The following is a 25,773-nucleotide window of genomic DNA, read 5'->3' on the forward strand; positions in this document are numbered from 1 at the left end:
TTCACACTTCTGCTTGCCCTGTGCCCAGAAAGTTCCAAAAACACTTGTTCCAGTCCTGGAACAGGACCTGAGATCTTATGCATGTGCAGAGTTATGGACCAGCCTCTCCAGAAACAGTTGCACATGGAAAGCTGTCTTATCCCAAGTCAGTCCTGCTTCCAATCAGTTTATCTGAACCTTCATGTAAGTCTTTATGCATACAAAGCATGTGACTCACTTCACAGCAGTCTGGCATCCCCTTCTGTTGCTTAGCAAGGACTATAGCAATTGTTGGCTTCTGTTTCCTTTCCTTTCTCCCTCCTTCCTTTCTTGACATTCTTCAGGCCAGAAATATACTTAAAAGAGGGAGGGAGGGAGGGAGGGAGGGAGAGAGAGAGAGAGAGAGAGAGAGAGAGAGAGAGAGAGAGAAGAAAATGGTTTGGAAGAGGAATGTCACTATTAGTGGCTTGCAAACTCATATTGCTTTTTCCTCCAGTAACAATATTTAGCAGATTTTTGATACTGTTTAAAAGACCTGCAAATCCTGTCTTCTCAGAGGTAACAATGGTACAAAAGATGTGTGTGAGAAGCGAAAACTTCCCTCCAACTGCTCTTGGTTTTCTCATAAACGATTATCTGCTTCCAATTTATTTATAGAGTACTTATTTTATTTATCTCTAGAGAAGTTCTACACCTCAGCCACCTGGTGCCTGCATGCTACTTTTTGCAGCTATGAACAATTAAAACCAATCTGAAAATACAAGGCAAGTCCGAAAGAACAAAGACAAGACAAAGAAACTCACAATATTATCAAACCAGAGATAGGTGCAGCAGATAGGCTGGGGCTTTCAGCGCTGAGTATTTATTTAAGGCTTTTATAGTAGGTTACTGTTTTAAATTCTCTCTCTCTGCATAACATTATATTTATTCTAGCTATCTATGCCACAAAGAAACCGGTGTCTCCATGCACAGTGCATGAACTCTGATGCTAGCGGTGTTGCAGAATACAAAAGAGAACAAGCGAGAGAGAAGACAAGGAGACCCAGAGCCAAAGTCTTTCACATATCCCCCACCTCTCAAAAGGCCTCTTTTTGCCCTTCATGTCATGTGCTAAGCACGAGGGTTGGTAGAAAGCTAATCCTTCTAATTAGGGTTTGCTGCCCCTACACAGAAACCCCCCAGCCGTGGCCTCTTGGCAAGCAACAAAGGACCAAACTGTCCTCGTTTCTACCGCATTCAATAAAATTAGGCTCTAGGATTAAGCAAACGCCCCAAAGTCTAACCCGGTAGGCTGTGACGGGTTGTGGGTTGGAGACCTCATTTGGTCACATAAAACCTGGCTTGCTTGTTCAGCCCAGAGGCTGAGAATAAGACCGCCTGCCCTGAATCCCATGCTGACTTTGCAGGTTGAACAAAGCGAGTCGAGAAGTCCTGGAGTCTGATACTGATGGCCTTCCTGCTGCTTTGCTGCGTTCTCTTAGGATGCCTGAGCCCCTTTTGGCTTCCGGAGACCACGGCGCAATTCCCACGAGCGTGCATGACTGTGGAGATGCTGCAGTCCAAGCAATGCTGCCCTCCTTTGGGGCCTAATCCTAACAACGTGTGTGGCTCGCAGCAAGGCAGGGGCATCTGTAAGGAGGTGCAAGTGGACACCAGACCTTGGAGCGGGCCCTACACTCTCCGCAATGTGGACGACCGAGAACGATGGCCGCTGAAATTCTTCAACAGAAGTTGTCAGTGTACAGGTGAGAAAATAATAATAATAATAATAATAATAATAATAATAATAATAATAATAATTATACCCTGCCCACTCTGGGCGGCTCCCAACAGAATATTAAAAACATGACAAGACATAAAAGCTTCCCTAAATAGGGTTGTCTTCAGATGTCTTCTAAAAGTCAGATAGTTGTTTATTTCCTTGACATCTGATGGGAGGGCGTTCCACAGGGCGGTGCCACTACTGAGAAGGCCCTTTGCCTGCTTCCCTGTAACCTCACTTCTCACAGTGAGGGAACTGCCAGAAGGCCCTGGGAGCTGGACCTCAGTGTATGAGGGCTGAATGATGGGTGTGGAGACGCTCCTTCAGGTATCCTGGGAGGGAGGTTCCTTACTCTCTGGAGAAAGCCAGGGAGATTCAGAAATATACAGTGGTACCTCGGGTTACATACACTTCAGGTTACATACGCTTCAGGTTACAGACTCCGCTAACCCAGAAATAGTGCTTCAGGTTAAGAACTTTGCTTCAGGATGAGAACAGAAATTGTGCTCCGGCGGCGCAGTGGCAGCAGGAGGCCCCATTAGCTAAAGTGGTGCTTCAGGTTAAGAACAGTTTCAGGTTAAGAATGGATCTCCGGAACGAATTAAGTACTTAACCTGAGGTACCACTGTACTAGAAAGTCCCCATGATTCTGCCAGGTTCCATCTATTTTGCATGTGCAAAATAAACACAAAGCTACGTTTTATATTTCTTATTTTCATCCCCAGTACTTGTGATACGTATCAACAGCTTCCGATGTTACTTTTCCCTATTAACGTTCCAAAAACAGCTATACAGAAGTAGGAAGAAAATGGCTACAGGTGCACAGCTTTGTAATGTGTTCAGACCCGAATTGGACGTACATCATGATGAAAGGCAGGAGAGGAGAGTTTTGCCACTTTTGCCACTTTTAGGCTTTTCCCCACATTAAAAAGAGGTCTTTTGATTCATGGAACTTACTAATTGCCTGACAAGAAAGACACTAAGGGCAATGTACTGTTATATGGTCCTCATTTTCCTGAATGGTGAAAATTTACAAGGGAAGAGCTACAAATTTAACTTCCTTTGGGGGAGAGACCACTAGAGATTTATGGTGCCTTTGCAATATATGTTGAAATTGTAAGTATATGAGCAGAGTATATTGGAAGCAAACAGAAAATCCTACAACAGAAAGCAAATCCCATACAGCGTTTCTGAAAGCTCAATTCAGCTTTTATACCTCCAGACAATTTTACAGCTCCCAAACTCTCTCTAATGCTCTCTAAATTCAGACTGACATCTGGATCCAACTTTATTTACTCTGCCTCTCACCTAGAGAGTCGTCATCTTTTCCAAGCACTGGATATCACATTGCAGAAGCTGGGGGAGAGATTTCTATTCCAGCTATCTCCTATCATTTGGGAATGTTTTAGTAGTCAACAGACTGATAAATAGATGCTCACAGTCACCAAACAATAACAAAACAGTATTAAAATGAATACGACATTTTCTTCCCTTCCTGCTCTTGGGTTTTTGAAATGCGTTAATTTGGAGGAAGATCTGGAGCTAATTACCAGTTTAGTAGCAGCAATTAGACAAACAAGAGATCCTTTTGGAAATCTCCAAGATCTCCCAAAGTGTGTTCTCTGGTACATTTGTTTGTTTTTCTAATGCATTAGTTTAACCTTCTGGTGGCTGCTTTGCTGATAACATCTCTCTGTTATGCTAAAGGCAGCACTGTTCCGTCTTTGCCAAATGTTTCAGCCACCAGAACACAAAGTGCAGTTATGAGACCTCATGTAAGAACAGCGCATGAGGCAGCTTGAAGGAAAGTTTTGAGCTGACAGATAAGGTTTCATTTGAAAGCATTTGTGTGTTCCGCATCAGATGCATTAGGGTAGCCAATTTGCCCAGAGGCGAGAAAAGGAAAAAGAAGGAAAAGAGCCAGTAACAGTTTCTGCGGTTGTACCTATCAAGTCCCTCAGTGTCAATTTGATTGCCAGGTTAAAACACAGAGATAATGCTATGTTAATTTATTCATTATATTTACATCCCATTTTTACTTCAAGGATCTTAAGGCAGGGGAAATGATCCTCCCCACTTTTATTTGGACTAGATAGACCTTTGGTCTGAACCTGGAGCTCTCAGGGTATTTTGTTCACGAGCTCCCAAAATCTGGAGCTGGCATTGTCTGCAGGTAAGCTTCAAACAGGAGCCAGGTGGCAACTAGATACTTCAGACCACAAAGGTTTCGGTTCTGAAAACAGGGCATTTGCACCTCATCAAACAACACATGTTCTCTCCATCTTCATTTTCTCCATTGTGGGGTGTGTGTGTTAATCTTGACTGTATCCTTCTCAGATGCAGTTAAAGAGTTAGTGATGACATTCGCTTGCCTGAACCATCTGAAACAATTGCAGCATGTCATTGAAGTTATCAGAAGAGTTATTTAGAAGTGTCCCTGCAGAGCTTAGGCACTTTAAAACTATCATCAGGCATGACGCTCCTTCTGAATGCAGTTGTTTTCAAGCCAGAGCAGGGAAAATAATTCCTGCTTGTCGGAACTGGTTCGTCTCCATGCACTCATGCCCAAATTTAGATCGGGTCTGCACAACTTGTGCCCCAGCAGCCATGTGGTGGCCCACTAAAGGTAAAGGGTAAAGGGACCCCTGACCATTAGGTCCAGTCGCGGATGACTCTGGGGTTGCGGCGCTCATCTCACTTTATTGGCCGAGGGAGCCGGCATACAGCTTCCGGATCATGTGGCCAGCATAACTAAGCTGCTTCTGGCAAACCAGAGCAGCACACGGAAACGCCATTTACCTTCCCGCCGAAGGGGCACCTATTTATCTACTTGCACTTTTAAGTGCTTTTGAACTGCTAGGTTGGCAGGAGCAGGGACTGAGCAATGGGAGCTCACCCCATCATGGGGATTCGAACTGCCGACCTTGTGATCGGCAAGTCCTAGGCTCTGTGGTTTAACCCACAGTGCCACCCGCGTCCCGTGGTGGCCCACTAGGACCTTGTTAAATCTTTGCTTGCTTGCTTCTGGTCTGAGGCTGGGAGATTATGAAGCAAGTTGCCAGTACACGACTGATGGTCTCTCTTGAGTTAGGTGGGTCAATCAACACAGTTTGCCAACCTAGCTGGATTTCCTGAGAGACCAAAGTTGTACATGCTATATATGCAAACCCTCCAAGTGTCCCTATTTTCCAGGGACAGTTCCGCATTTACAGAATCCATCCCGGTTTCTGATTTGATCCCAGAATGTCCCGCTTTTCCTTAGGACATCCCTAGTTTCATCAGAGAAATGTTGGAGAGTATGGAATAGGATGTCCCTATTTTCATTGGAGAAATGTTGGAGGGTAAAAGGTAAAGGACCTCTGAAAGGTTAAGTCCAGTTAAAGATGATTATGGAGTGCAGCACTCATCTCGCTTTCAGGCCGAGGGAGCCGGTGTTTGTCCGAGTCATGTGGCCAGCATGACTAAACCCTTCTGGCGCTATGGGACACTGTGACGGAAACCAGAGTGCATGGAAACACTGTTTACCTTCCCACCGCAGCGGTACCTATTTATCTACTTGCACAGGTGTGCTTTCGAACTGCTAGGTTGGCAGGAGCTGGGACAGAGCAATGGGAGCTCACCCCATCACATGGATTCGAACTGCCGACCTTCTGATTGGCAAGCCCAAGAGGCTCAGTGCTTGCAGTTAATGACAGTGGCAAACTCTCAAATTTCAGTGGTGCCTTGCCCAATGCTAAAATTGAGCACCCCTACCTCTCACACTCTGTTTTGCAGCATCATTTTGGTGCCCCCTGCAATGCAACCACAGTGTTTGCACTTCTATAAAACTGCCTCTGTAAATGACCTACCAACGGGGCAGTGGATCTGTAGCCTTACTGAGCTAGTGTTATTAGAGCCATACTTTGTTCTGTGGATACTGCTTCTCCTTGTAGCTAGGGTATTATAAATCAGAAATAATTGAATATGAAAGTCTGACCTATCCCAGTTTTCTGCCGCTAATACTGCTTGTAAGGGATTATTGTTTGAATGCGTCAACTGATTTAGGGCAGAGGTCATGAATGTAATTGCAAGCAATTACCAGCCATTATGGCTCTTAGACGGCTTCTTCCATACTTCATCTTTTATGAATGTGATAGATTTTCCTCATATGTTGAGACAAGTCAGCAATCCTGTCCACAAATTCCCCTTTTCTCTGCATCCCATGTGCTCCCTGTACCATTTTGGGAAGTGGTGTTCACAGGGCATTAGTCCCAATCAGTATCTATACTGTCATTTCTTATCAAGTTCTGCATTTTGGGGTCTTTCCCCCCAAACCAGCTTTGATCTGAATTGAGGCCAAGAATGACCCTGGCCATGTCTACACAGCCTGTACTCTTGTTTCTGGGGTTTCTATTTCTGCTGAAGCTAAATCCCAGGGGGCAGTGATCTCTCCAGATCTCAGAACCAGGGAAGGGGAATACTACTGCTTAAAAATAAATATATATTTTAAATCTGTTCTCATAGCTGGCTCCGTGTTACCTACTGCGTGGTGAGCTTGTTCATCAGGTTTAGGCTGCTTTTTTCCAAATGTCACACCAACTCTGCAGACTTCAGGGAGGATGGCTGTCAAATCTGGCCAAGGTAGCAGTCATGGTCTCATTTGTTGACAATGCCTTTAGCGTACACATGAAGGTGGATTTATGGAAACAGCCCTTCTGAGATGTTGGAGAGCATGGAGTAGTCATTTTGGCTGCATACACAACATACATTTAAAGAATCACAAAGAATCGTGGAAAATGGACTTTACCCCTCTCTGAGTTACAATTCCCAGCCTCTTTAGCAGATTATAGTTCTCAGGATTCTTGATATGCATGTGTGTGCATGTGTGCGCTTTTGTCAGGCTTCAGGGAATTGGCTTCCCCTCCCATCGCAGTAGATAAGCAGAACAAAGGAAAAGGAGTCTTCTTACCAGTTAGAAACTTTAATAATCACAGTGAGAGAACAAAGAACACCTCTCCTAGAAATGGCGGTGCTCCCAGTTAAGGAATCCACCCCTTTCCGTCCCTATTAATCGATGTCACTCCTACGTCTTGTAATCTGAGCTTGTACCCTCTGTGCTTTCTGTTCTGCCACTTTCTGAGCTCTCCGTGACTTTGGATAAGGGGGTGGGTGGTGGTGGATGCTGTCCAGAGACTGTGAATCTGTTAACCCCCTCTCTCCCAGTGTTTCTTCTCCTAGCTGTTCCCCATCCAGTATTTTCCAGCTTCTGCCTTCTGAGCTATGTCCCTCTGCAAACCACTGTTCCAAATCTATACGGTCCTCCTGCTCCTGGGAAGATTCAGGATCTGGAGCAGGAGCAGGGGGAGGCTCCCAGCATTCCTCCTCAGCACGGTCCCTGACAGCTTTGAATGTTTAGCATTTACAGTGGTACCTCAGGTTACATATGCTTCAGGTTACATACGCTTCAGGTTACAGACTCCGCTACCCCAGAAATATTATCTTGGGTTAAGAACTTTGCTTCAGGATGAGAACAGAAATCGTGCAGCAGTGGTGCAGTGGCAGCAGGAGGTCCCATTAGCTAAAGTGGTGCTTCAGGTTAAGAACAGTTTCAGCTTAAGAAGGGACCTCCAGAACGAATTAAGTACTTAACCTGAGGTACCACTGTATTCAACCTTTAACTCCTCCTCATCACAGAGGTTTGGGCAACATCTGCTTCTGTATGCTGATGTATGACTGATGCTGTCTTTTTAATACAGGGAACTTTGCCGGCTACAATTGTGGGGACTGCAAATTTGGTTGGTCAGGGCTCAACTGTGACGAGAAGAAGCCTCTGGTTGTCCGGAAGAATATCCACGCTTTGACGGAGGAAGAGCGAGAGCAATTCTTGGATGCCCTCAACCGTGCAAAGACCACCGTTCACCCCGACTATGTGATCGCTACGCAGCATTGGCTGAGTCTGCTTGGTCCCAGTGGAAATGACCCGCAAGTTGCAAATTGCAGCATTTACAATTACTATGTGTGGCTTCATTATTACTCAGTCAGAGACACCCTTTTAGGTTGGTGATTTCCATTAGCAAGGGATAAGATAGGAAAAGGTGAAACACACACTAAAGGGAATGTCAACAGAGTGGTGTTGTTGTTGTTTTTTTTAAAAAAGCCACTTTGGAAAAACACATATGAAATGGAACATTTTCAACACAGTGGATGTGATTTGTCTGAGAACTTCCCCTCTTCTGGGGAAGGGGATTCCCCCCCATTCTCCCTACTTAGAAGCTTCGGAATGCTCCTTGAAGCTTATTAGGATTCCTGTAATTTTTGGAATAGTCTAGTTAGTAGAAAGGCAGTATGGTTTGTACAGTATTGAGGTTTGAATTTGTATTACATTTATTTTACACTGTTTGGGTTTTTTTGTGGGGGGCGCACGCGCATGTTTCTTTAAAAACACACAAGAAAGCCATTCAATAAACCCCAATAAATCAGAAACAGATGTGGAAATGTTCTAGTATTACATTCCTTTGTCTGAAACATACGATCACTGTTCTGATAGCCAAAAATGGAAATAGTTTTCCATTCTGACTTTCCATGCAAAGCATACAGGGTTTTCACCATAGGATAAGAAGAAAGAATTGTGCTGGCAGATAAAATTTCATCTGAGCCTACCTGGCCTAATCTGAATCCTGGGCATATGGCAGCCAGCTTAATGGGTAGATATCTAGAATTTTAGAAACAAGAATGTGCCATAATTTATAAGCCAGGACAGCAAAAGGCACACCTTTCCCTCGTCTGTCAAGGCATTGTAGCAATGTTTTTTAAAATGGATTTCTCTCCAACGTGATAGAGAAAATGTCCCCTTTCTAAGTTTAATTCCATTTTAACCACAGGACCAGGCCGTCCCTTCACAGCAATAGACTTCTCCCACCAAGGACCCGCCTTTGTGACTTGGCACAGGTATCACTTGCTGCTGCTGGAAAGAGATCTGCAGGTTAGTGGAAACAGGGGCGCCGACTTATAAAAAATATTGGGGGGGGGGGGGCCAAGACCTCCAAACCGCTGCTGCTGGGGGAACGAAAGGGGCGAGCCCCGGGCTGCCCCGACCTTAAGTGAACCTGTGAGGGTCCGCCCTTTGCGGCAGCCGATTGGCTGCCGCCGTGGGCGGTGAATATTAATGAGCTAGGGGAGCCCGCAACCCCACCCCCTCTCTAGATCGAGAGTGGCTTTGTTTTAACTCATTACTGAATGTATTTTAAAAGGTAACTATCGTCAAACAAGGAAAATAAAAAATACCAACATAATTTTGTGATTTTACAAAGCATAATATAACTAATAATTTTCTTAAATTATTGGGGGGGCGGAGCCCCCCCAAACGAATTTTTGAGGGGGCTCGGGCCCCCTCAGGCCCCATGGAGTCGGCGCCTATGAGTGGAAACACCGACTGGTGTATGTTTGAAAGATGTAAATAGAGACGCTTCTAAGCCCTCCCTCCCTCTCACCCGCCCCCCACCATTCCTGAGAGGGAGGAATTCTCAGCATAATGAGCCTCCTTAAGGTTTAGCATTCTACCACAAAATGGGAAATGTGTAAAGATGGTCCTGAGGAAAGAGAATGATGTGACAAAGGATTTGGAGCTTCCCTATCTGCTGCATTGGTAAAGGTAAAGGTAAAGGTAAAGGACCCCTGGATGGTTAGGTCCAGTCAAAAGTGACTATGGGGATGCAGTGCTCATCTCGCTTTCAGACGGAGGGAACCAGCATTTGTCCACAGACAGATTTCTGGGTCATCTGGCCAGGATGACTAAACCACTTGGGCCCAAAAGGACACTGTGATGGAAACCAGAGCGCATAGAAACACTGTTTACTTTCCCGCTGCAGTGGCACCTATTTATCTACTTGCACTGGTATGCTTTCGAACTGCTAGGTTGGCAGGAGCTGGTAAAGGAGGAGCTCACCCAGCTGGGGATTCAAACTGTCGACCTTCTGATCGGCAAGCCCAAGAGGCGCTCAGTGGTTTAGACCACAGCTGCATTGGCTGGTAGAGGGATCAGCTGAGGTGGGGTTAAACTACACAGACAATAATCCAAGGCCATCCCACTCTAATTAGGCATGTAAGAATGATTGTTTTCGCATGCCCAGGCGGTGACCCCCCGACCCCTGAGAGACCGCTGCATGCTTTGCTGTCAGCTCTGCCCCCTAATAAACAGCATGAGTAGACCCCTCGGCTGGCCCTGCCTCCACCAATGCCACTGATTGGATTATTTGAACCAAGGTTTGGCAGGAACACCCAACGGCTGTGGCATCAGGCAGGCGGGCCAGCATGGCAAGCTGGTAAGTCCCACAAGGCTCGGGGGTGCTGCACGTGGCCCCACAAAGGGCGCCCACCATCCGAGGACTGAGCGTTCCTTTTCTTCCCCCCTGTATTCTCGCATGCAACACTGTTTCCATTCCACTGCTGTTCATCTTCTGCTAAAACTATGTTTGTCTTGCTGTCTGTTGTCTGCTATCATTACGTTGTTCTTCTCTTTTCATTTTGATACAAAGGCAATCCATTGGATAGCTCAGTTGGTAAGAGCATGGTGCTGATAACACCAAGGTCGCAGGTTCAATCCCTATATGGGACAGCTGAATATTCCTGCATTGTAAAGGCTTGGACTCTATGATCCTCAGCGTCTCTTCAGATAGAATCATAGATTTGTTTTATATGCAACACAAGGCAGATGTCTCTCTCTCTCTGTGTGTGTGTGGAGAAGCTTTGTGCTCTGATTTCAGGCAAATATAGCTCACCTACCTGAAGAGATATCCATGTTTTTGTAGGGATTGGGATGTCCTGGATTTGAAAAAGGAAAGAGACGTTTTGGGCAAGTGTTGCAAAGAGGTTATATGGGGTTTGTTGAGTTGCGGAAATAATTTTAACAAATGTTTTTTGCAAAGACCTAATCCAAAGTGGTTTCATTTCCACCCCCTCCATTTCCCCACTCTCATGTTTAGCGGATGATTGGGAACGATTCCTTTGCATTGCCTTATTGGAATTTTGCTACAGGCAGAAATGAATGTGATGTGTGTACTGATCAGCTTTTGGGAGCACCAAGTCCTGACGACCCAAACCTAATAAGTCGGAATTCAAGGTTTTCACAGTGGCAGATAGTATGCAACAGGTAACAACACATTTTTGTTTAGAACTGAGGTATTGGGGATACCTATGCATCCAGGTTTTTGACTCCTTCTTTGATTATTTTTTTTGAGCTGTCAATAAATTCAAGAATTACCTGCCTTTTCATTGATGAATAAATTCATTCATTGCATTTAAAGAATTGCTGCATCAAAACCTCAATGAAGGTGACATTTTAAAATCTCTGGAGGAAGTGTAAGAAAATTTTCGGTTTAATAAGTAATAGCTGCCGCCAAGACTTGGTTCAGATGTAATGCTAAACTTTGGTTTGGTGTTACATACAGAGCCTCAGGCTCATGTTTTCCATCTTCCTTCTGCAGCACAGCTGCAGTAAACTCTGGTTTGCTCTTATGCCCAAAGCCACAACTGTGGTTAATCTTCACTACGGTTTAGCAAAACGAACCAGGACCACAAGCCACAGTTTGAAGTTGACTTGTTTTCCTAAAGTGTAGGTAAGACTACCCACAGTTTGTTTGGGTTCAGACATAACAACAAACCTTAGTTAGTCAAAAATGGAAGCAAAAGCTCTCAGCAAACTTGGAGAGGAAGGGGGGGGGGAGCGGCTTATGCACAGGTGCCTGAATACAGCCAACTATTTGAAGAAAAGTCTATTTTTAATTTGTTGAGCATGATTTATTTCACCTTCTTTGCACATGGCTCCAAGAGGGATTCCTCTGTTGGGACCTCTAACTTCCCCAGCCCTGAATCTGCCTGAGCATTATCTCAACTGTGTGTGTGTGTGGGGGGGATATGTTTGTATTTCCAACACAAAGATCCAACACTTGTACCTCCTATGCAAGGCCGTCTTAAGCATTAGGCCTAGGACCCACATACCTACGGGACCACCTCTCCCCCATGGAGGACCTTAACATTTTGGAGGTCCCAAGTCGCAAGGTGTTTAGATTGGCCACAACTAGGGCCAGGGCCTTTTCAGTACTGGCCCCGACTTGGTGGAAGAGTTTGGATTTGATATCCCGCTTTATCACTACCCGAAGGAGTCTCAAAGTGGCTAACAATCTCCTTTCCCTTCCTCCCCCACAACAAACACTCTGTGAGGTGAGTGGGGCTGAGAGACTCCAAAGAAGTGTGACTGGCCCAAGATCACCCAGCAGCTGCATGTGGAGGAGCGGAGACACAAACCCGGTCCCCCAGATTACTACACCACACTGGCTCTGTCACAAGAGACTAGGGACCTGCGGGACTTGACATCTTTCTGCAGGGCCTGCAAGAGAGAGCTGTTCCATCTGGCCTTTGGTTTGGACTCAGTCTGACCCTTATGTTTCCCTCCCCTTATGGTTTTGAGCTATGGGCTACTTTTAAAATGAGGCTGCATTTTAAATTCCATTTTAACCTGTATTTTAAATTGGTCTCCCCCCGCCTTATGTTTTTACTGTAATTTTACTGGTGTTAGCCGCCCTGAGCCCGGCTCTGGCCGGGAAGGGTGGGGTATAAATAAAATTTTTTATTATTATTATTATTATTATTATTATTATTATTATTATTATTATTATTTCTGGCGCCATGGTGCAAAGCTCCCTCTGGTGCCCCTCCTCCCATTTCCCAGAGTTTTTAAGGGAGGACTGCACTGCCGGCAGGGCTGGAGGAGGCGGTCAGTGGCTGGAGGGCGGCTCCTCCGGTGGGGAAGAGGCGGAGGCTGGACGCGACACCTCCCGGCTCAGCTGGACGCTTCGTGCTGTGGTGGCCATGGCAGACGGAGGCTCCGGACGCGGCACTGCTTTGGTGCGGCATGGGGAAGGTGGGCGAGGGTGGCGAGCTGATTCCGGGAGGAGCTGCGTCCAGCTTCCGCCTCTTCCCTGACGCCCTCCAGAACTTGGCGCCCCGCGCCACTAGCCTCTATGGGTAAGACGTCCCTGCTCCTATGCTCCCTGGTGCTCAAACACTTCATGTATGGGTGATCAACATTTTCCCCAACTGGATGATTAACTAAGCACCAGCTAATTAATCTTCCTGTTAAAACCAATTAAAGCTTTCGGCCTGTCTTCCTCCCTGCATAAAATCAATAACAAGAAAGCTCAGCCCAAAATCAAGTCTGACTGCTTCATGTCTCTCTATTTGTAAACCCAAGTTTGGATGACTATAACCGCCTGGTTACACTTTGTAACGGGACCAACGAAGGACTTCTGCAGAGGAACCCATTCAGCAAAGCAGGGGACCGGCTACCAACCATGGAAGATGTCCAGAATTGCCTCTCTCTGCAAGACTTTGACAAGCCGCCTTTCTTTCGGAATTCTAGTTTTAGCTTCAGGTTAGTTCTTTGGTTTGCATCGTTTGCTTTGCTGAACAATGGAGCTTGTGAGATGGTAATGCTCTGCGTTGCTTGACACAGGAATACTTTGGAAGGTTTCGATGAACCCAACGGAACCCTGGGCCCATCAGCCGTGAGCCTCCATAACTTGGTCCACTCGGTCTTGAATGGAACGAGTGCTTTCCCTCATTCTGCAGTGAACGATCCTGTCTTTGTGGTATGTCCTTATCTCATTTTAGGTCCCTTGAAGTCCTTGTAACCAAATATGCCTATTGGGACATGGGTGCCACTGTGGTCTAAACCACTGAGCCTCTTGGGCTTGCCGATTGGAAGGTTGCCAGTTCGAATCCCCACAATGGGATGAGCTCCTGTTTATCTGTCCCAGCTCCTGCCAACCTAGCAGTTCGAAAGCACGCCAGTGCAAGTAGATAAATAGGTACCGCTGTGGCAAGGTAAATGGCATTTCCGTGTGCTCTGGTTTCCGTCATGGTGCTCCATTGTGCCAGAAGCGGTTTAGTCATGCTGGCCACATGACCTGGAAATCTGTCTGTGGACAAACTCAGGTTCCGTTGGCCTGAAGTGAGATGAGTGCCGCAACCCCATAGTTGCCTTTGACTGGACCTAACTGTTCAGGGGTCCTTTACTTTTACCTATTGGAGAACATTTCCCAGGAGGACCACTTCTACGAATGAGAACAGAAACCATGTCTTCTCTTGATTGTTATCTGTACCTGTTGATGCTAGCCACCCAATATTGACGTTTTCAATTTTCGCTAGAGCCAGACATGCGCCATTTTTGGAGCTGCAATCTTCAGCAAGACATGTGCCCAGCCACGATCGCGCACGTTTTTAGGTGCTGTGCTCTCACATGATAGCATGGCCCCCCCAAACAGGATGTCCCGGACCTGTGATGGGTGGGTTACACAGATCCCCTGGAGTGAACCACCAGTTAAGAACCACTGGGTTAAAGTGTTGCTACTTCAGATTTAACCAACATATGTCAAAAGTACTCAGGTTGGTGAATTGGTGATCTGACGTCGTGTAAACAGACTTTAGTCCTCTTTCGAAATCCTGCCTGCATTTCAAAATAATGGAATGAACTGTGGAGGTAAAAACAACTCTCTGATCAGATCATTTAGACACAGGATGTGGAATGCCCTCCCATCAGATGTCAAGGAAATAAACAACTATCTGACTTTTAGAAGACATCTGAAGGCAGCCCTGTTTAGGGAAGTTCTTCATGTTTGATGTTTTATCGTGTTTTTAATATTTTGTTGGGGAATATTCCTCAGCCTAGAGTGGCTGGGGAAACCCAGCCAGATGGGTGGGGTATAAATAAAATTATTATTATTAGTATTAAGACAAATCAAAACCTGAGTCATTACTAGTTTTGTTTTGATAAAGTGTTTACAACCCTTTTGTGAGTGTCCTATTCCTGCACCTTATAGAACCCCTATGTGGGCAGTCGGGGGGGGGGGAAGCAGGGAAGAAGGAATATTTCGTATGCATGAAAGTGCCTCTGTTAATTCATAAGATCTTCCATCGGTGTTCTGGGGGCATAATGGAGTATGTGAGCCCCATCTGGTGGCTAAATTAAAGCTTGAACCCTGCAGCTTTAGTAATGCAAATAGAAGAACTACGTACATGGAAAAAAAACTTGTAGGAAATGTAAGAACTCTGATTGACTGCAGTACAATTCTGTAACGATGCCTAAGGAAAGAAGCCACAGCTGCGTTCCTTCATGGGAGGTTTTTAAAGAATGGTTGATACCCAAAGAAGGAGGTGGATTTTCATTCTCTGTGGCCCAGAGAAGGACCTGAAGGCACACGATGCTGGTCTCAGTAGAGGTGATGCCTTTATAGATCTCACAGAACCCCATGTGAAGTGTCCTGAACTCCACAGGGATCTAAATGTAATAAATAAAACTGATAAAAACGGAGAGAAAATGAGAAACCCGCATCCCAGGATCAGCCCATTAGAGAATCTAGATGTAGTAATATTGATATATTATTAAATCCAACCTTGCAGTTCTTAAATATTGTTGTTGGCTTCCATATCAAGTGCACCTCCAAATCACTGTGCTAGCTGCACCGAAGTGTGCAACTTGGGCATTATGTATGGAGGTCCTGGGCTGACTAGACAAGATCTCCCTGATTCTTTCTTCTTCTTCCTTTCTTTGGCGATCACTCATATAGCAGAGTAAGATTGTCTCCCATAAACACGGTTTTAACAATGAGTCCGTAGGTGACTGTGGAGGCCAATTCTGGATCCACACGTCCTTCCACAGTGGGGACATTGATAATCCAGTCAGGGGAAAAGGGAGGCAGACTATGTTCAGGGCACCTTTTCTAGCTCCTCCCCCTTTTTGGGGTGAGAAGAGTGGATCCTAAAAAGGGCCGCTCAGTCATGGATACAGCTGCTGAACTGCTCAACTGCCTCGTTCCTCCTTGAGTCAGAACGACTAAATCTGTATCCACCGTCCATGTGCCAGTTCATGACTAGGGGCTTCCAGATTTCACGATCCTGCCCCCGTTACCATGGGACTTTTGGGGTTTGGTTTTGGGATGGGTTTTTGGAAGATGCCTGTGCATGAATTTGTTTTATGTGTGTAGATCAGTGCACGCTGACCACCGCACAGTCTTCGCAGTAAGGCTCTGTTCCAATGGCATGATAGTCACGATGACCAGTAGATACTTATCTGCTGCAGCCTTCATCCACCTTCACAGCTGATGTAACATACTGCTTGTTATCACCTCCCTGATGTGATCCAAAGGAAAGCAGAGCAATATGTTTGACACTAGCTTGGCTGCAGGGAGTTGCTGGAAAGACGTGTACAAGGTGCCATCCAACCATCTTAGGGATTCCACTCCAGATTTGTGTAGAGTTTATTCCTTAACCTTTTCTTTTCCCAAAGGTAAAGGGACCCCTGATCATTAGGTCCAGTTGTGGCCAACTGGAGGGTTGCGGTGCTCATCTCACTTTATAGGCCAAGGGAGCTGGTGTACAGCTTCCGGGTCATGTGGCCAGCATGACTAAGCCGCTTCTGGCGAACCAGAGCAGTGCATGGAAACACCGTTTACCTTCCTGCTGGAGTGGTACCTATTTATCTACTTGCACTTTGACGTGCTTTCGAACTTCTAGGTTGGCAGGAGCAGGGACCGAACAACGGGAGCTCACCCTGTCGTGGGGATTCGAACCGCCGACCTTCTGATCAGCAAGTCCTAGGCTCTGTGGTTTAACCCACAGCGCCACCCGCGTCCCTTTTCCCAAAGGTATCCTGTGAGATAACAAGATGGGCTACTTTTTGGGGTTGAAGAGCCCCATCTGCCCCTTACTTCCTTCTACAACACATGCAGAAACCATATTTTTGACCATTGGACCCACTCTTAGTCTCATCTGCTCAATCCACTGCAGCCTCACTTTGCATCCTTAACTCACCGAGGGTTTGAGGCTCATTTGCTCCCCTTACCTACAGGTCGTGGCTTCATTTATCTGAAATTTGGATTATTTTAAATATTGAGTCTTGGTGTCACTTCAAAGCATGCCAGGAAGTAACAGCCAGCACTGCTGATTGCATTATGATAGGACTAGGAAATGTGTGGGCCTTCAAGTGTTGATAGACTCCGACTCCCATCAAGAGCAGGCAACCTCCCACCCATCTGGTCTAGGGAACCACCCACTAACAGTGCATCGGTCTTATCTGCATTGAGCTTCAGTTTGTTGGCTCTCATCCGGTCTGTTACTGAGTCATGACATCAGTCCAGCACATCCGCTGCCTCACCTGCAGATGTAAAAGAGAAACAGAGTTGTGTATCATCAGCGTATTGTCAATGTACAGTGGTACCTCGGTTTACGAACTTAATCTATTCCGGAAGTCTGTTCTCAAACTGAAACTGCTCTTAAACTGAGGCGTGTTCCCCAATGAGGCCTCCTGCCGCCGGTGCCCTTTCACCGTTCGGCTTTTGTTCTTAGACTTAGGTAAATTTCGCAAAGCAGGACATTACTTCCGGTTTTGCGGAGTTCGTAAACCGAATAGTTCATAAACAGGGCTGTTCTTAAACCGAGGCACCACTGTGCTCCAAAACTCCAGATGACCCCACTCAGTATTTTCATAAACAGCACAGGGAATAAAATGAACATGGGCAAATTATTTGTTTTCATCATATTGGCTTGGGCATATCCCTGTGAGCTTAAAATCATGTGTGAATTGGCTTCCCAGGTCCTCCATTCCTTTACGGATGCTATTTTTGATGAATGGATGAAACGATTTCGCCCGTCTGGCAGTGCGTGGCCCGAAGAACTGGCTCCTATTGGCCACAACCGGAAGTTCAACATGGTGCCTTTCTTCCCTCCGGTGGCCAACGATGAACTGTTTCTACCTGCAGAACAGCTTGGCTACAGCTATGCCATTGACTTGCCTGGTAACTAGATAGTTTTGTGAGTTATATAGTTTAGCTTGCAAGAGCTCAGCACTGCAGCATGTACCAGTTGTCGCAGTGTGGTACCACTCTGGGCTAAGGGCACAGTGTGGTAGCCTTTGCCAAACTGGTGCCCCTGGTTGTTTTGGCTCACAATCCCCACCGGTTTAATAGCATGGCTATTAAAAGCAATGGAAGCATTGTCAATTATGGCAGTTGTCCAGGGATTTAGTGTAATGGTTAGAGTGTGGCTGTGGCTTTGTTCTTTGTTCTTTTTACAAAAATTATTTATTTGGTGTTTCAAATTAAAAAAATTAGAGTTATATTAGGCATAAATCATAAAAGCAAGATTCCAAGGAATCTCCTGGACTTCCATCCTCCCCTATTTTGGTCCTATTATTAATCCTTTCCTCCCTCATCTTTAATCCAAATCCTTTACCTCTTCCACTATGTCTGGAATTTAACCTTAAACTACAAGTGATATTCCAATCCTACTAACGATTTTAACTGCTTACAATGGTCTTTAAGGTAGCTTATAAATTTCCCCATTCCTTATTAAAATTTTGGTCTTCTTGATTTCTGACTCTTCCTGTCATTTTAGCTATTTCAACATAGTCCATTAACTCTATCTGCCATTCTTCTCGGGTAGGGACTTTATCTTCTTTCCATCTCTGGGCCAGCCATGGTCGCATACGCAAATAGTATTTTCTGCTCCTTTGGGATTTCCACACCTTGAATTCCTAAAAGGAAGACTTCGGGCTTTTAAACAAAGGTTATTTTAAACATTCCCCCCCAACTCATTATATATCATTTCCCAAAATCCTTTTACTACCTTACAATTTCACCACATATGATAAAAGGTGCCTTCTTTTCCCTTACATTTCCAGCATACATTTGAGCACGTTTTATACATTTTTGCTAATTTACTAGGAGTTAAATACCAGCGGTACATCATTTTCATATAATATAACATGCCGTGAACTTCAAGTCCCCCAAATCACATAGCTATTTATCTGTTTGACATCTGTTGGGGGAGGGTGTTCCACAAGGCGGGCGCAGTTACCCAAAAGGCCCTCTGCCTGATTCCCTGTAACCTCACATCTCACAATGAGGGGGCTACTAGAAGACCCTTCAGACACTCAGTGTCACTCTCAGCACCACCCAACCCTTGGCAGCCAACTTTGAGGGCTGACGTATCTCCGGCCCTTTCAGTCTTTGTTGTGGCCTAGGACCCTCGTACCTACGGGACCGCCTCTCCTGGTATGCCCCACGGAGGACCTTAAGGTCCACAAATAACAACACTTTGGAGGTCCCAAGCCACAAGGTGGTTAGATTGGTCTCAGCTAGGGCCAGGGCCTTTTCAGTAGTGGCCCAACTTGGTGGAACGCTCTGTCACAAGACATCTTAAATTGCATTTTAAATTGTATTTTAACCCATATTTTAATAACCTGGTGTTTGTTTGTTTTTTAGTTTCTTCCCCCCTATTATGTTTTATTGTAATTTTATTGGTGTTAGCCGCCCTGAGCCCAGCTCTGGCTGGGGAGGGTGGGGTATAAATAAAAATTTATTACTGCTGCTACTACTATTATTGTTATTATTATTAAAGGGGTTGGGACCCCTCAGTATTGAGGAGGCCCAGCGCATGTCTCACAGGCATGACATATAACATGCTGTGAACTTTAAATCCCAATTCCATAACTTCTCCTAAGCTGTGAGCTGTATGTTATACCCAAAGTTTCCCGCCCAGTGTATCATTACGGATTTGACCTGTTTGTCTTTTGTAGACAATAATTGGTGTTATGTACTGAAGTTCTCACCCTGGGCCAGCAGGGGGATACTGTAGATAGTTTTCACTCAAGTCCACATATGCAAATAAGGGATTGAAAGTGACGTTCAGTGATTGGATAGTTACAGAAAATGGTTACTGTTGCATTCTAGTGGAGCTCTATATAAGCAGGCTGGCTGAACCCTTCAGTTCAGTTCTGTTCTGGCCTGTGAAGAAACGAGAGCTGTTTGAAGAATCGCTGTGTTGTCTGATATGTTCACCCACAACTTAACAATTGGCTTTGCTCTTCTGCCTTCACAGAATCGGCTGAAGAGGCCCGCGCTTGGGCTCTCATGGTTGGATCTACGATTGGAGGAGCTCTGATTGCTTTACTTGTTCTGGTCCTTCTGCTTGTCCTCTTCCAGCACCGGAGACACCGGAAAGGCTTTGAGCCGCTAATGAACGCAAGGTTTAATGTGAAGAAATACAGCGATGAAGCCTAAGGGCTGGCTGGGTGGGAAGTATTTTGCAATCGACTGCCCTTGAGAAGTCAGTTGGTCAACACATACCATGTGTTGCTTTAGCATCTTGACAGAGAACAACGCCCGGACAACTTATACTTTCACAACCAGCTCAACTAAGCCTCCATTCCTTTCTGATTTGAGGTTGTCATCTCGCACGTCAACACCCTTCACAAGGACAGGTGCAGATCTTGATTCCTGTCCACGGACTGCAACTCATCGGCTCTCGCAGGATTTAAAGTGGGGTGCTCACATGTGCAGGAAGAAATCCTCCCCAGGTTGCCGAATCTCTGTGAAATTGATTTGTCCGCTCTTAGCCCAGAGTTACCTTGAGAGATTTCTCTTAGGTGTTATAGGTGGCTAGGTGCACAAATATAGAGGAGAAGAACTGATGTGTTGCAAACATTCAAAATACAGTGGTACCTTGGTTCTCAAACGCCTTGGTACTCAAACAACTTGGAACCCAAACACTGCAAACCCAGAAGTAAGTGTTCTGGTTTACAAACTTTTTTCGGAAGCCGAATATGCTCCGTTTTGAGTGTTATGCTTCCTTTTTGAGTGCCACACTTCCATTTTGAGTGTTACACTGAGGCCTGTCTGTTTTTGCTATTGATTTTGCGTTTTTGTTTTTGCGGCTTTATTGTTTTGTTTTTGTGTCTGTGTGGAACCCAGTTCAGCTACTGATTGATTGATTGTCTGCAAACAATTGCAGTACATTGACTGCAAACAATGCAGTACATTGTTTATTGCTTTCATTTTATGGATCAATGGTCTTGTTAGATAGTAAAATTCATGTTAAATTGCTGTTTTAGGGGTTGTTTTTTTAAAATCTGGAATGGATTAATCCATTTTGCCTAACTTTCTATGGGAAAGCATGCCTTGGTTTTGGAACACATTGGTTTTGGAACGGACTTCCGGAATGGATCAAGTTTGAGAACCAAGGTACCACTGTATGCCTTGTTATAGACAGGCAATGCTGATATCCACATATCCATCATATGGGTAACGCCACTTTGATTTCCTAACTACTTAACTGTGAATGCTGTTCTAACATTTATTTAGCACAGCGTGCTAAGTGCTGTATAGAGCATGCCCTGGCGGTGCTTAAAGAACACTTGCCAGGGGAAAACTCTTGTCATTTGCTACCTTCCTATATTTTTAGTCGGCTCTGAGTGCTTATTACACTGTGCTTCGCATGTTTCACTGAAGTGTTCTGTATACATTAAATTCCTCATCTCTTTGTGTGCAGTAACATACTTTGATTCTTACTTGTATGTCTGCTCACTGGTGAAAAGGTATTCACCAGTATCTAATAGTGCCAATTGCCTGTTGGATAGCATAATAATAATAATAATAATAATAATAATAATAATAATAATAATAATTTATTATCTGTACCCCGCCCATCTGGCTGGGTTTCCCCAGCCACTCTGGGCGGCTTCCAACAAAGATGAAAAGTACACTAAAATGTCACATATTAAAAAACTTCCCTGAACAGGGCTGCCTTCAGATGTCTTCTGAATGTCAGGTAGTTGTTTATCGCTTTGACATCTGGTGGGAGGGCGTTCCACAGGGCGGGTGCCACTACCGAGAAGGCCCTCTGCCTGGTTCCCTGTAACTTGGCCTCTCGCAGTGAGGGAACCGCCAGAAGGCCCTCGGAGCTGGACCTCAGTGTCCGGGCAGAACGATGGGGGAGGAGACGCTCCTTCAGATATACTGGACCGAGGCCGTGAGAGAAAGTGGATTCAGTGGGCCTCTCCCTCTGTCCTGCTTCCAAAAGTGATTATTATTTGTTTTTATCTCAGTTTTCCTCTAAGGACCTCAAGAATTATGCATGGCATTGCCTCTCCACCCATTTGATCTGCACAACAACCCTTGGAGGTAGGTGAGGCTGAGAACCGATGACTGGCCCAAGGTCCCCCAGTGAGCTAAATGGCTGAATAGAGATTTGAACCTAAGTCTCCCTTGTGCTAGTCAGATACTCTAAATACTGCACCACAAATAGTGGGTGCCCTTTTTGGAAACAAATGTATAGGCCTGATTCAGGGCAGTTCCAGGGAATGCCGGACCCAGAAGAACCTAGTTTCAAAGTGCAGCTAGTGATTGCTGGATTTTACTTAGTTTGTTTTGTTTAACTGCATACATGAATTCATTTTTTAAAAAAAATGTGCTGAAATTGGCTAAAGCACATTACAGTAGCACTTTGGATCCCAGTGAAATGTGGCTGTTCGTCCTACAAATCATGGAGCTGTGAGTCTTACTTTCCCTTCTGTGTTTTGCTTGCTTCATTAAATAAAATGTAACCTTCAAATAATGCAAGAAGGAGGAGAAAACTTTGTTTTAGAAGGGATGGAAACCTGTTCTGCATGAAAGTGTGGGTTGCCCTCTTGTGGCTTGCTTGAGAACTACAGGGAAACCCTCTTCTGCTTGATCAGAATCAAGACCGAGGACCGAAGCTTTGGGGGAAAAGCATGGTTAGACTGACCACTTTTGTGTTGAAGAAAAAGCAGCTGTGGCATCCTGACCTGAAACATGGTCTCAAGCCAGATCAAGGGCTCCATGTTGGAGGGCCTCTTCCAACAGAGGTGCCCTCTAAGCTCTCTCCCAGCTCCTGCCATCCTAGCAGTTCGAAAGCACACCAGTGCAAGTAGATAAATAGGTACAGCTGCAGCGGGAAGGGAAAAGGCGTTTCCATGCACTCTAGTTTCCATCATGGTGTTCCGTTGTGCCAAAAGCGGTTTAGTCAGGCTGGCCACATGACCCAGAAAGCTGTCTGTGGGCAAATGCCGGCTCCCTCGGCCTGAAAGCGAGATGAGCGCCGCAACCTCATAGTCACCTTTGATGGGACTTAACTGTCCAGCGGTCCTTTACCTTTTTTACTCTAAGCTACAAAAGGGTGGTATTGAAAACAATCCTGCCACAAAAGCCAGTCGCACGATAAACCTCTGCGTCATGGCATCATCCCAGAGCCTCCCTTGCATTTAGGCTGTCAGGCACCATGCACATGGAAAAGGGAACCATTTTGCTTCCATGTACAGAACAGCCAATATTCATCCACAGTATTCCCTGGCTGAAGCAGAGTGCCATTATGTCAGTAAGGACCCCAGAATGCCGCTCGGAAAGCGTGAGTGTGGCCTTGTCATAATATATGGCTGCAACTCTTTGGCGAGGGGGTAGTCTATATATGGCGTAAGCTCTTTAGAACCCTTCTTGTGTGTGAATGTGGCAGCACACTCTGTACCCTTCAATAGTTCGGATTTAATTTAATACATTCAGTGATTTGCTACACTTGGTTTAACCTCCCTGTACTCCCCACCAAGAGATGCTGCTGCTGCTGCAGGCTGATTAACAAATTAGATTATGAATTCTAAGAGAGCTTGTTGTTAATTTAATTGAAACCTAATTGTGACTTCATTAGCATCTTCTATCCCCCCCCCCCGATACTTAAGGTTATCTGAGGTATAGTGCCTCTCTAAAAACATGTTGTTGAAAGGAATCCCCATTGATCCCTACATGACTTGCCACTGTCTTAAGGGCTTAGTTGCTCTTCTGGCCTGATATGGAAGGATATAGGATGCAGACAGGCACCGTTTAGGGAAGACGTCATGTGAAAAGCCCTGCTGGTTCGGATCAATGGCCCATCTAGTTCAGCATCATCTTTTCACAGTGGCCAATCAGATGCCTGTGGGAAACCCCAAATGTTGATCCTAAGCACAACAGCACTCTCTTCATTTCTGATACCCACCTCGATGGAGGTGGCTGGAAGCCACTGATAGTTTTATCCTCCATGAACTATCCTCTAAAGCCCCTTTAAAGTCATCTTCACTGGTGGCCATCACAATGCCTTGTAGTAGAACATTCCATAGCGTGAACCATGTACTGATAAGACAAAGGCTTAAGACAAAGACCTCTTGCTTATTAGATAGATCCTTAAAAAAAAAACCTGACTTCCTGAACAACTTCACACTCCCTGCTGGACATTTGTCAGGAAGGTCTTGAGCCCTGAACCCTGGCAGCTGCTAAGACAGTTTTGCAAACAAACAAACAAACAAACAAACAAACAAACAAACAAACAAGTTGCATGAATTATTATAGCTAGGGAGTGGAAGGGGCAAGCAGAATATAAAACGGAAGAATGGCATAAAGAGGGGTGGGATATAGCTATTAATGATAAATTAACATGTGCCATTAACGCAAGGTGGGGAATATGCAGGAGAAATGATTTTGAGGAGATATGGAGGGTGTTTGTAGAATTTGTACTGTTAAAACAGAAAGGGGTCAAACCATCGCAAAAGGTCTTGAAATTTTGGGAGACTGTATAGTTAGAATGGAGTGGTCTCGGTGGTGGGGTGCACATTTTTATTCTTATTTATTTATGATTCATACTTTGTTAAAATAGATCAATTTTTTAAAAAAGAACAAAAAAGAGCATTATAATATATCAGAGATATTTAAAAATTATCTGGCTTAAGGCCAATATAAACAACAAAAAGTGAAACAAACAACGCAACACAACACAAATTACAAGATATATGTATATATCTGCATATGTCTTCATATATCTGTGTTAGTGAAACACCAAGATGGTCTGCAGGGTGGTAAAGGTAAAGGGACCCCTGACCATTTGGTCCAGTCGTGGACGACTCTGGGGTTGTGGCGCTCATCTCGCTTTATTGGCCGAGGGAGCCAGCGTACAGCTTCCAGGTCATGTGGCCAGCATGACTAAGCCGCTTCTGGTGAACAAGAGCAGCACACGGAAAACGTCGTTTACCTTCCCCCCAGAGCGGTACCTATTTATCTACTTGCACTTTGATGTGCTTTCGAACTACTAGGTTGGCAGGAGCAGGGACCGAGAAACGGGAGCTCACCCCCTCGTGGGGATTCAAACTGCTGATCTTTTAATCAGCAAGTCCTAGGCTCTGTGGTAGTTGAGGCCAATTCTCTTCCAATGCCTAGTTGCCTGTAGATGATTTTTTACTTGTGGCAAGCAACCAGGCAAACTGCTCCTCACAAGCCTGTGGCAGGTTAAGAAGAAGAGGCAGCCAAGTCTGTCCACTGCCTTGCTTGTGATCAAAAGTCACCACGAAACGTCTACTCCCTTCTCAGGCAGCAACTGCAACAAGAGGCTATTTTGTGCGGCTAGGAAGACTGCACACCATTTCAGAAGCATCCCTTGGAAGTCTTTCTGAGATTTCTTGCTGCTGTACTAAATGCATCAAACTGACTCGTGACTTTTGCTTTTCCTCTTGTAAAATATGTTGTCCCCATGGTTATTTTAGCTCTTTGTCTATGCCATTGCTCTTCTAACAAAAGGACCATAATTGCAAATGGTAATGAGATCGCTATAATGAACAAGCGTATCTAAGCAGAATGGAAAAGCTGTTCTATTTGGAGCCTTGCTTTGCTGACTGGTCCTTGTTTGTTATCTGAATACAGGCACTGAGCGCTGAATGCATGGACAAAATAGACTCACATTTAATCCTCTGCATCTAAAGAAGTAAAACCGAAGCACTTCCAGATGCTCTAGACACCAAACTCTGATCGGATCTGTGCTATCTTACCCTTCAACTATAGAGAACCTGGTTTTGCAAATGTCAGAGGCATGGATTCCTTTCAAAATATATGGGGTGCTTGCCAGAATTTCCTTTCCATGTGCTCTGAAAAAATTGCATTTCCACCCTTTTTCCAGCAGGAAACTTTCCAAACTTTATTTTCTTCAATGGTGCAATGCTCACGAGGAGAGCAGAGTATGGAATGTGAAAACATTGTTTAAAAAGAGCATACGGCTGTTATTCACCCGAACCCTGTGAATTTTCACCACCAGCCACTATTTGTTCCAGGGCCAAATACAGCCTTTATGCTGTCAGTTAAATTTGTGTACAGTACAGGTGATTATTTCTGTGGTGTAACAAAATAATCTTT

The 25,773-nt window shown here is 45.1% G+C and overlaps 1 protein-coding gene across 1 annotated transcript; it reads left to right on the plus strand.

Annotated features, from left to right (window-relative positions):
• The first annotated feature begins 1,214 nt into the window (after window positions 1-1,214).
• Window positions 1,215-21,099, plus strand: DCT (dopachrome tautomerase). Its single transcript, XM_083735308.1, has 8 exons — window positions 1,215-1,724; window positions 7,477-7,776; window positions 8,602-8,702; window positions 10,702-10,868; window positions 12,969-13,148; window positions 13,230-13,365; window positions 17,367-17,568; window positions 19,652-21,099. Exons 1-8 carry the CDS (start codon window positions 1,427-1,429, stop codon window positions 19,831-19,833), a joined length of 1,566 nt encoding a protein of 521 aa, XP_083591434.1. The 5' UTR covers window positions 1,215-1,426; the 3' UTR covers window positions 19,834-21,099.
• The last annotated feature ends 4,674 nt before the right edge of the window (window positions 21,100-25,773 follow it).

This window comes from Podarcis gaigeae, assembly GCF_964106915.1.
Source record: "Podarcis gaigeae genome assembly, chromosome: 4".
NCBI classification, from domain to species: Eukaryota; Metazoa; Chordata; class Lepidosauria; order Squamata; family Lacertidae; genus Podarcis; species Podarcis gaigeae.

What these genes read in the sequence shown, in the direction of transcription:
- DCT (XM_083735308.1), top strand. Translation starts at nt 1,427, where the DNA reads ATGGCCTTCCTGCTGCTTTGCTGCGTTCTCTTAGGATGCCTGAGCCCC. An exon ending in CAGAAGTTGTCAGTGTACAG is followed by an intron (nt 1,725 to 7,476) that starts GTGAGAAAATAA and finishes TTTTTAATACAG; the next exon opens with GGAACTTTGCCGGCTACAAT. An exon ending in CTATGCCATTGACTTGCCTG is followed by an intron (nt 17,569 to 19,651) that starts GTAACTAGATAG and finishes CTGCCTTCACAG; the next exon opens with AATCGGCTGAAGAGGCCCGC.